At 38.8% G+C, this 10,962-nt stretch overlaps 1 protein-coding gene across 7 annotated transcripts in view; it reads right to left on the bottom strand.

The window, feature by feature from the left end:
* Positions 1-1,264: 1,264 nt before the first annotated feature.
* Positions 1,265-10,962, bottom strand: part of GTDC1 (glycosyltransferase like domain containing 1) — a 319,298-nt gene continuing 309,600 nt past the window's right edge. For 5 of the 7 annotated variants that reach the window (XM_045299491.1, XM_004703837.3, XM_030888005.2 and 2 more), the window contains 3 exons: positions 8,462-8,532; positions 7,670-7,761; positions 1,265-2,390 (listed from right to left, as the gene is read on the bottom strand). In XM_045299491.1, coding sequence (XP_045155426.1) covers positions 2,307-2,390; positions 7,670-7,761; positions 8,462-8,532 — 247 coding nt within the window. In that variant the 3' untranslated portion in view covers positions 1,265-2,306. The remainder of the gene's footprint in view (positions 2,391-7,669; positions 7,762-8,461; positions 8,533-10,962) is intronic. The other 2 variants (XM_045299495.1, XM_045299502.1) reach the window with 1 other exon arrangement.

Below are 10,962 nucleotides of genomic sequence, written 5' to 3'. Positions count from 1 at the left end.
TCCAAAACTTTTTTTATTGCTTATGTGCATCAATACCAAGAGCTGACAACATGGTTTTAGAAAGTGGTACATTTAAGGCAAGTGTTTATCTAAAAATGAAGGCTGAGCACAGCTACAGTGTTTGATTTAAGTTTTAGATAGGAAAAAAACCCAGGTGATGTTCAATATGATATTCACCCAACTATGGAAAATATTTCAACGTGTTAGCTGTCTTATCAGAACCGCAGCTAATGTCCACCCCCCAACAGTTAGAGGGAAAACGTGTATAAGGACAGTTGTTGTGCACATAATGTCTTTTCCACTATAAAACCTGAGCCCAGTATTTTCGAGATAGAACAGTATGGTCTAAACAGTGTCTCTTGGCTGCAAGGGCATATTACCTAGGTCAGGCAGTATCAATGACACAGTGGCTTCCTATTGAAGCAAAATAACTGGTATAGGTCATCTTGTTAGACGAAAAACCCATCCCAGAAAAAATGGCCAAGGGCCTCATTCATATCTTTACTTCTGCTCTCAGAGGGAACACACCTGCCAGTTTCCAGCTTCTGGAGTCTTAGCCTCGGAGGAACAATCCATGAGTCCTTAGTTTTATGGGGGACGGGGTCATTTGTTCAGTGTCTTCCCCAGGAGCGAGGATGTGAATTATGAATTGTGTACTGGGTAAGGGGGCAAGAAGCCCCTGTCCAAAGACACAACAACTGTTACGGCTTTAAAATTCCCAGGCTCCGTGGATGCTGAACTGCTTTCTTTGATCTGCAAGACTGCCTGTATCCCAGGAGCTGACCTTGATCTATTTCTTGCTTACAATTGTGCTACCTGTCAAACGGATGCGGCTGGATTTCTGAGCCACTGCCTACTCAATCTCAGTTAACTGCTAGACCGTTCAATTCACCTGGAGTCCAGAGAGTCAGATCTGACCCTCCCCCCCCACCCCCATTTCAAGGCCCTTCCCCCGTACTGTTCCTTGCTCTTCAGTGGAGAAGTTACTCATTTCAAAAGCAAACAAAGTTACAATTTACCTGTCAGTAAACAGAAGATGGTTTATCAACAGACTTTACCTTAATGACTACAAATGTTTACCTCCTGCTTTCCAGAATGCAAAGAAAATCTTGGAAATGTCATAATATCTTGCAAACATTTGCAAAACAGATCCTTGTTCATCCAGAAAGGAAACAATTGAATTCGTTGTCTCTGACACAAGGAAGTGTTCAGTGAGAAGTAGACAGATAGATGTACACACTTATACGTAAATGAGATATGCTAATTAAAAATAGCAGTGGGTACTTTATTAAAAATTTATTTAACAATCTGACTGTTCAAAACATCTTTACATCAACAAATACAGCTGCTTGATATTGGAATTATAAAGTGACTTATCTTGAAAGATTGTATTTGTAGCCGGATGCAAATATTTTTAGAGTACTTATATCAAAAGCTCGTTTTGTTAGAAGTTGATATTTCTAGTTTTAGCCCAGAAGAAAAAGAAATTTAGAACAAGTCTCTCCGTGTTCATTTCATGGAAGAGATGGCTCTACTTAGTGTACTTCTGATGTTTGTCCGAATTACAGCTGTTTATCTTGCAACTTTCTTTAAGATTAATTAAATGCAAATGTAACACTGTGAACCATGGGAATACCTGCCAGACCCCTTATTAATACCTTCACTTAAAAACCCCTGTGCCGGAGAGTCATTAATTTGCTAAAAGAAAAGTGCTAAAGCAGCCCTTTTCCCACAAATAATTCTGAGAGGGCTGCCCAATTAGTCCGGTAGCATTCTGATCCTCCTTTCAGACCCCGTGGCCCTTTGAGGACACAAGAAGGCTCCGATGATAACCTGGCAACCTAGGTAGAAACCCAGCCAAGTGTGAGCTTTTGAAGCTGCAGTTTGGCTGCCATCGTGTCGGCGAAGAGAAAGAATTCAGGCACCATGTCATCCAGTACAAAGGATAAAAACAGATTCAACCGGAAATTCAATGTGGCACCACATATGGGATACATGAGTGCGGTTATACAACAGGCCACATATTTTTTTTGAACAGTCTCCTACATGTGATGCCGAGGACATGTGTAACCATCCGAACGTCTCTGGGAGTCTGTCTTTAATTTGAGTTGGGGTGGTGGCAGGGCTTGGAGATCTGAAGCCGCCACAGGTTTGTGGCAGATGGCTCTGTGTCAGCTATGACAAGCAGCCAGGCTCAGCTTCCTCTGCAGACTTTCTTTGCTCTCTGATCAGGTAAATATGGGCACACTCTGGAAAGTTCTACAGATTCTGCCTTAGGCTGCAAGTTTGTGACTTAGCCCCATCTGTCACAAATCTTCCTTAGGTTCTGTTCTAAGCAGAGACCTGAATTTACCATGTAGGGCTGCCCAAGAAAACGGCGCCGTTTCACCCTGTAAGGGGGAGGGAGAGAAGAGAAAGAAATGAAGACGCATTAGGGATGGAGAAACCAAAGCCTGCTGAAAATCCGTATCACGAATTTGAAAAACTCAGATCAGGAATATTAAAAAACACACAAAAAGACTCCCACCAAGTGAATGGTTCTCAAGTTTCATCATCTCAGAAGGAAAAAAAAAAAAAAATCCCAGTATCTGATTGGTTTAAAGAGTAACTGCATTTCCACCCATAAGGGGAGAGCTACTGTTGTCGCAAATGGGCACATTCCGTGGTACACGTATTTCCTGGTTTATGTTATGGGTGACAACTATTAGATATTCATCATCCAAATTTAACTTTTATAAACACAAAATACACATCATCTGAATACACGGGTTTTTTTGCTCATGTGCACTTTACTTGAAAGTGGTGAGGGAAGAAGATAAATACCATTACTTTTAGGTGGAATTTATAAAGGCCTTCAAGTTTACAGATAGGTTTATATTCATTATTTCATTATGGCAGGACTGGGGTGGGGTGGGGGGAGCTATTAAGATCTGCTAAAAATTCTTCCATTTTACAGATGTATCGCAGAGAAGCCCAGAACATTGCCTAAGCCAGACGGCAAACTGATCTTACTCAGCCAGAATTCATCTATGGGGCTGTAGATTACAAGAATTTATTTTTTAATTAAGGAAAACTGAATCAAGTAAAATCAAGGGAGGGGAGCATACAGGAAGGAAGGAAAGGTTAAGAAAGGGGAAGGAGGAGAGATGAGAAGGCTAGAGAGAGACAGAGAGAGAGAGAGAGAAACAGGGAGACTTGGTCTTAAATTATGTTGGTTCGGTTTTCAGTTGTCCTTTAAAATGCCACTCGCTTTAAAATTCTCATTTTTAAAAAAATGCCTGAATTCTCCTTCTTATTTTTTTTAAAAAGTCATGACTTTGGAGGAGCATTAATACCAGAAGCAACACCTTACTCTCATCGAGGGCATAAGCCGCTGTTGGACGGGGGCTCCTGAAGGAAACTACAGGTGGCTTGGGTGTGGCTCAGGGAGATCGAGCCTGCCACAACTGAGACAACCACAAATGGCTTTTCTGAGCATTGAGTCTGAACTGCAATCTTCATCAGTGTTTGGAATCAGCTTTAGGCAGAAATTTGAAAATTTTTCTCTCCTTCAAATAAGAGATTATCAAGGTTTTGTAAATGCTGTAGAACTTGAAGAGAAGAACAATGTCCAGAGCAGCAGCCATCATCTGAGAGTAAGGACAGGTCGTTCTTGAGACAAAGGGGGGCAGAATGACACCCCTCCACCCCCCACAGTGAATGTCACTCGATGTATTCTTAAAAGAAACCGAGAAATAGGACAGGGATGAGAACCCTTTCCCTTAGTTTGAGCCCCTTCATTTGTACTTTGGCGCAATTTTCAATACCAGTAGTGGATGTGTGGCCATAACATTTCTTTCTAAGACTAAAAAACATAATGACCTAAGTAAGGAAGGTTCTCTAAAAACATGAAGTACTGGTTTCAACTAATTGTTGGGGATTTTTAGTAGTTAAAAATCACAAAGTGAAAATGCGGCAGGGGAAATACAAGTTCAAGGTGTTCAACTTGTTTGGGCTGGAGAAGAACATTTATTCATGTAGAAAGTCAAGCCTTGGCTGCTTACCTACTTCTATGATGGCATCTAGGAACTCGTGTTCAAATTAGCCCTGGGGATATTTTGTTAAAAACGACAACCTTAAAAGGGCCCCAACCCCTTTTGCTACTAAGTGGAGTCCAACTCCTAGCAACCCTACTGGACAGAGTGGACGGTGATGTCCAAGGCGTTGTGGAGTAGGTTATAAGCTCCTAACCAGAAGGTTAGTGGTTCAAAGCCACCGACTGCTCCACGGTAGAGAGATGAGGCTGTTTACCCCCACAAAGAATAACAGCCTGGGAAACTCAAAATGGCTGTTCTATGGGTTGGGGGTGGGGGTTGTCTCTGTGAGTCAGAATCGACCCAACGGCAGTGGGGGTTGGTTTTATTTGGATCAATCCTCAGGGAAGCAGACTGCCACGTCTTTCTTCCACTGACATTCCACTGATCAGCTGAGTGCTTTGGTCACCGTGCCACCTGGGGTCCTTTGGGAGTCACAGGCAGGGAAAATTCAAAAGATTCATGGAAAAATTCCATGAATCTTTAATTCAACTATTTCCATGACCTTTTGAAGCTTCCTTATACCTGTTTCTTACTGGGGAGGAAGTGGGACCTATCATATCTTTGACAAGTCATGTGGCCAATGTATGTCCTCTACCCAGAAAGGACTATGTCCTGAATGCATAAGAATGCTGTAGTCAGTGATTAAACTATAGATGCTAACTTATTAAGAAAGTGGCACAGCTAACGTTTGATGTTTGCATGACTCAATTTTCTTAAGGATCTAATAAAAATATGTGTATGTGTGCATGTGTATGTGTGTGTAGGCAGGGGGGACGGAGAATGGATCCTGTACATAAGCAATTCAAACATTTCACACCTGAAACCATTTCAAAAAACCGTAAGCACCTATAGTAGGAAGAGTTACCTTCAGAAAAAAGAAAAGAGATAAAAACAAAAGCCCCTCAAATTCTGTTTCTGCTTTCCCCCTACGAGCCTTCCAGTTCCCATCCCACTCCAAGACCCCCACTCATAACGGAAGGGAAATGCCTCGGGTGTGAAAAAAGCCAAGTGTTCATAGCCTGGTTCTAGTCACTGCATTTCTAAGTGTAAATCCATATGCAAAATCTGATTCTAAGTGGAACTATATATGATCAGCAGTTGAGAGGATTTTACAATGTAAACTTACAACACACACACAGGTGTAAAAATGTAAAAGGAATAAATTCAGTGACATTCTATCCTTTTAGATGTTAGAAGCCTGTTTTACAAAAGCAAACCAGCATGGGCCAATGCAACAATTCTAAAAGAAAATAGGAAAACATGCTTGTTACAGCACACAGAGAAGCCTCTTCTGTTGTACTAACAAGAGCTGATAACAAGTTGCTTTGAGAGTAATCATCCTTTGGCAGTTAGTGAAAACGAACATCACCTGTAAGCGTGTACTTTATGAAGAGAACGGTAGTAAGTATCACGATTTACTATCTCTCAAACACAGTACATGTAGAAGACACGCCTTCCTGGTTTGGCTGTCCATCTTATTACAGTAACTGCACTGAAAGCCATGGTCATTCTGGTGGCCACTAGTCTGGGGGCCTTGTCACAGGCCAGCATTTGCTGATGGTTGCATCACAGGGCCCTTGATTATTTAGGAAGCTTGGACTAATTCATCTCTCTCTGAAATTGCGATTTAGGCACCATTATCGTGAAGAATTATAAATGAGGACATATGTGAAAATACATGCTAGATTTACAAGGCAACCATCCCAGGTAGCAAACACTTAGATGTTAATCACACACATACATTCTCATGAATGCTTACACATAATTAATAATTTGTAAAACTCTGAGACGGAACATTTTATAATACACAGACTATCAATCCAGGTAAGTAGTGACGACGACATAATTCAGTGAAGCAGCACTTAAGGTTCCGGTCCTCTTTCAAGTTGCCCAAGGAACAAGCTCGGGTTCACAGCACACTGCCACGTGGATGTGCGTTTCCTACGTGGGACAGGCGCTGCAGGAAAGGATCTTCCCAGGAGACCCGTTTCCTTCTCTAATTTAAGGCCCCTCGTTGCAAAAGTTTCTAAAATGGCTAACAACGTGCAGATGCAGAACCACAGGTTTAATATGGCCGAACTTGAGGCAAAGGGGAAAAAACCCGATAGACTTTAATGGTGGACATACATTTATAAATACGTGACCAAGAATCCACCGGAAAGAAAAACCCAAACCAACAAGCTTGGCTGTGAACTCTTGGAAAAGAGCTCTGTGCCTTATGTAGAACACCGCATCTATCTGCATGAACGGCCGTGGGTCTGTTTCCTCAGTTTCCACTTTATGCAGATTGTGGTTTGGGGGCCACATGGAAAACAATTTGATTGACATTTACACAAACAAAACAGTGACTGAACTTGGCAAACAGAAAGGTTGAGGCACACCTTGGGGTACTACTGCCCCCCGCCCCACCCGCAAAAGCTTCCCTGGTATCCGATACAATAGCATCGACTCACGGAGTAACACTGAGGCCGGGAACTGCGCAGTCAGCATTTGAAACGATTATGAGCTACCTTCTGAACCATTGCCAAGTTAATAGACAATGAAAGATAATGAGCTTGAAATTGGGTGTTAAATTGCATTTTTGGTTCTCTCCCTTTTTCTTGAAGTTTAACTGTTTCCTGCAGAAACAAAGTCATGTTTTGATGTATCACTATGTAAATATGTATTTTAGGCCATGAAACAGGAAGAGGCGAGGATGGGCAGACAACTGTATTTCATGTGGGTGGTTTAGATATTAACATAAGACAATTAAAACACTCTGGATTATAAAACCGATAGATTGTAAACTATTCTGAATTTATGTAAAATGAAGATGTTACATTCAAAGTATATAAAAAGGTATATTACTCATGGCCTAGAGCCACCTTCAACACTCGTAAAGCAGATTTATCCTAGTTCAATTACTTAGACTTTTAGTAGGGCCTTTGTGCTGTTATTTCAACAGTGTAAAATTCTGGATTCAAACAACCAGAGATAAGATAATGAATGAGGGGAGTGAATGATGCTGCTATTTGTACTGTTTTTCCTTTTGCCTTTGCCAGTCAGCAAGGAAACTGACGGTGTGACTCCAGGCAAACCCAAGATGCCAATGCCACTTATTAAACTGGAAAATGAAAATATCCAATTCTTGACCATCATCTTTAAGGCTGTTAAAAATGAACACCAAACTTCAGACATGCCATTCACCTGAATTTTTGAGGACTGAAGATTTCATTAGGATGGGAAGAATTGCTTAGCCTCATTAGTATAATTGTAGAATCTTTCCTTTACTTCCTTTTAAACTAATGAATTACATTAATCCAGGTTCATTTTTATAAGCCTCTTGGGGCTAAATGTAAAGGACAGTCATCTTAGAACACAATAAATTTTTTTAAAAAAGCATGTACCGTGTGGTAAGTGCACGTATTTCATAAGACCTAGGTTAATACAACTGGCATCCAGTTTAATTAATCCTTGTTAGTGTAACAACTAATATCCCTCCCTAGCATGTTTCCTTTAAACATTAGTATGTTAATTAAATGTGTTTTTTAAAAATTTTTTCTTTGTACTTCAATATGGCATTTACACCATGTAAATCTCTTCTCAATAACTACCTTATAGAGATGTTTTCTTACAATGTCTGGTCTCTTGCAGAAATTCTGAAGCCTTTTTGAAAGCTGCTCAGGTGTAGAATACAGATATTCAGCTGCAGGAAAAACAGATACATTTTTAATGAAACAAAAACCTCAAAGCACACACTCGATATTAGTCACTTTACTAATTAAAAATGCATATTGCTCTGTGCCGCCTCGTGTTTTACATTATTTAAGCATGATTTTATAAGGTTACCTCAGCTCACAAGGATGTTTAATGCTAAATAAGACTGTGTAGTTGTGATGTTTAGACATCTCCTTTGGGTGATTAAAATACATTATTCTAATGTAACACAATGCATATGTGATATAGTTAGTGATGAGAATTTTTTCAAGAACTGGTACCATAGCCGTATGTGCCCTGTACAACAGTTGCATATTATTAACTAGTCGATTGTTTATATAATTTGGTGTGACTTTCAGGCCTCAATTTTTCTGTGTGTATCATTAAAAAAAATCTGTAAGCTATTGCAGCAACACCGACCTGCTTATAAAAATCCATCATGATGGGATGTGTATGCTAACAATGAAGAATGCTATTTGAAAACTTGCTTTTTTGTTATCTTAAAAGAACAGATGGTAAATATAAGCTAACTCTAATGTATTAGAACACATAAAATTTTCCTTAACACTAACATGTTGACTTGCCAAATAAACAATTGCTCCTGCCTAAGTTAATTTTCAAACTTTCTAATTTAGCATTTGACTGTGTATACTACATCAGGAATGAAGAAAGTGCATTAGAGCTTCTACCTGGGAAGATTTCAGGATAAACCAAGTCCTTGGGACAAAGTGGGTAACAACCACAATACACGGCTTCCAACCTAAAGAGATTTTAGAAAGAGAACAAGAATATCTTTTTAAAAACCAAACCAAACCAAACCAAAAAAAACATGTTCCTCTCATAGTCAGAGAGCGGTTTTGTTTGCTGAAGTTCACAGGCTGATTTCAGAGTGCAGTGGAACAAAAACTGTCGTCGGCAGTTCCATTCTAAAAGCCCAAGCTGCTCTTTTAAAAGATTTTATTGATCATATATGAATTTCATAGAACAGAACCAACAGCATATGTTTTGTTCACTGAATTAATCAAAGCGCAGCTCTGCATCTTTTTTTTGTTTTTCAAATACTGTTTAACACATTTCATCATCCGCAGATAAACACATGTAACAACAGAGTAAAGTATGGACAGCTTTTCTTAATAATGCTGCCTAGCCCCAGAATGTTCATTTTTCAAAAATGTTTAAATGAAATAGCAAATACTTCACTTTAACACTATAGCCGTGGAAATGATCGAGGCACTCTTTAAAGCTTCAGGGGAAAAAATTACAATCTGTTGTGATGGGGCATTTTCATTTAAGCTCATGCTTCAAAACAATTTGCTATTATGCAGAATGTAAAACTATACCCACCCCCTTCCTTGATGGAAAAAACTTTTATGAAGACTGCGTTCATGAACATTTTGCTTGCTTGCCTAAAAATTCAGATCGCTTTTCTAGTTTATCAGAAAAGGATGTCTGTATTATTACGCCAACACAAAAAGAAAGTTTCACTTTGCGAAAGGGTTTCCCCCACCCCCGAAGACCAGCGAAAAGAAGCTTTCTCCACATATGGGTAGTAAGGGTTAAGTCGAGCGCGAAGGCACTGTGTCTCAATGGTTGTTTTTACCCCTGCATAATGGCTATCGATCTGACTTATAACAAACTTTACAGGTAGCACTGCAATTTCTGTTGGTTAGAAATTATGCAGTAAAGTTCAAAACACTCTTCAAAATATATTTATTTTATGAGAAACTTTGAATGACATCCAAAATGTTGACCAAAGGCGGAATTTTATTTTGAACTGTAGATTTTTTTCAACCCCAGAATAATTTGAAGTCATGTCAATGTTTACCTTGTTTATTTACAGTGACAAAGTACATGCAATTTAAGCTGTTCTTAAGTGGGTGATGCTTTCCCTATTTTTATGTTAGCTGAAATTAGTTTGAAAGAAAAATCTTCACTTTGATGCTGCAAAGTTTGAAAAAATACTGAGCTCCAGGCTTTGCTGCTAACCTGGTACAAGTTGCACAAAAAGCACAGTCTATTTACCAATTATTCATTTCAGAGATCACACTAATATTTAACATTATTTCCCTGAAACTCAACAAAAGTTGTGAGCACAAAAGCCAGTAATATTCCTTATGAACCAAAAAAAGGAGAAATTTATCTGAAATCACTCCGTTTTAAAATGCGGTGCCAACTGAAAAGCACATACATATGAACATTCCCTTGTAATTACTTAAATCAAGAGTGAAGTCACAGGCATTTCAGAAAGTGCACGTGTTATCTGCTATTTAATAATGGACTTGAATTAGAGTATTCTGTTCCCTGAAAGAAAATCGCAGGTCAAGTTACATTTTGAGTCATCGTATGAGCCCATACCATGCCATTTCCAAAAGGCCTCTGCTAATTAAAATTCCATAAAAGAGGAATGGCGTTTTGTGAATTTAAAAAAAAGAAATGACAAACTCTGCATTTTGACTCCTCTGTGAATTAACTTATGCATGCTTTATTTCCAATCAGGTTACAACAAAACAAAACAAAAAGCAACCACCCCGAAGCTTGTATTTTTATCTTGTTAAAATACTAAACCTTACTGTATAGTCTCTTTAGGTTAGGACTATGTTTTACAATACATTAAGAAACAGACTGATATATTTTAAGAAAAAGTTATAAAATCCATCCTCTTAAGTTTCTGCACTTTTGTTATGGTGAAGAAAAAGATCATCTCAAGGCAATAATGCAATTATTCATCATTTCAATTCTTATGCACTACCAGTTAAATAATAAATAGGGTTCCAATTGATCTATTGTTAAAATGACTAGTAAATGACCTTTTTATTCCAATTAACCAATCATCTGCTAAATCTATGAATCTTAATATTCAGATCTATTCACTTCAATTCATACAATTTATCTGCAAATAGTTGTTGGGCTTTTGATTCTAAATATAATTAGCTGATAATTTTGCTTGGCTGAATTACTTTTCTGGAGGGCCTGCAAAGGCTCTCAGTCGCATTATCTAGCAATAATGAATCTGATAGGTGAAATTTTTTACTGTAATGAGGATGAGACACAGTTGTGACACCTGAGTCTACTAATAGCAGAAGACTGCTAATTATCGACAGCACTTTTTTTGTGTGATGCAAGGAGGAAAAAAAAATCCCTCATTATTAAAAAATAAAAAGTTACAATTATAAGTGACACCGGAGGAGAG

The sequence above is a fragment of the Echinops telfairi genome, unplaced genomic scaffold, assembly GCF_000313985.2.
Source record: "Echinops telfairi isolate 266 unplaced genomic scaffold, ASM31398v2 ScPeMD7_4;HRSCAF=17, whole genome shotgun sequence".
NCBI classification, from domain to species: Eukaryota; Metazoa; Chordata; class Mammalia; order Afrosoricida; family Tenrecidae; genus Echinops; species Echinops telfairi.
Note: the sequence above shows the minus strand (reverse complement) of the source record. Positions and strands in the feature narration are given on the sequence as shown.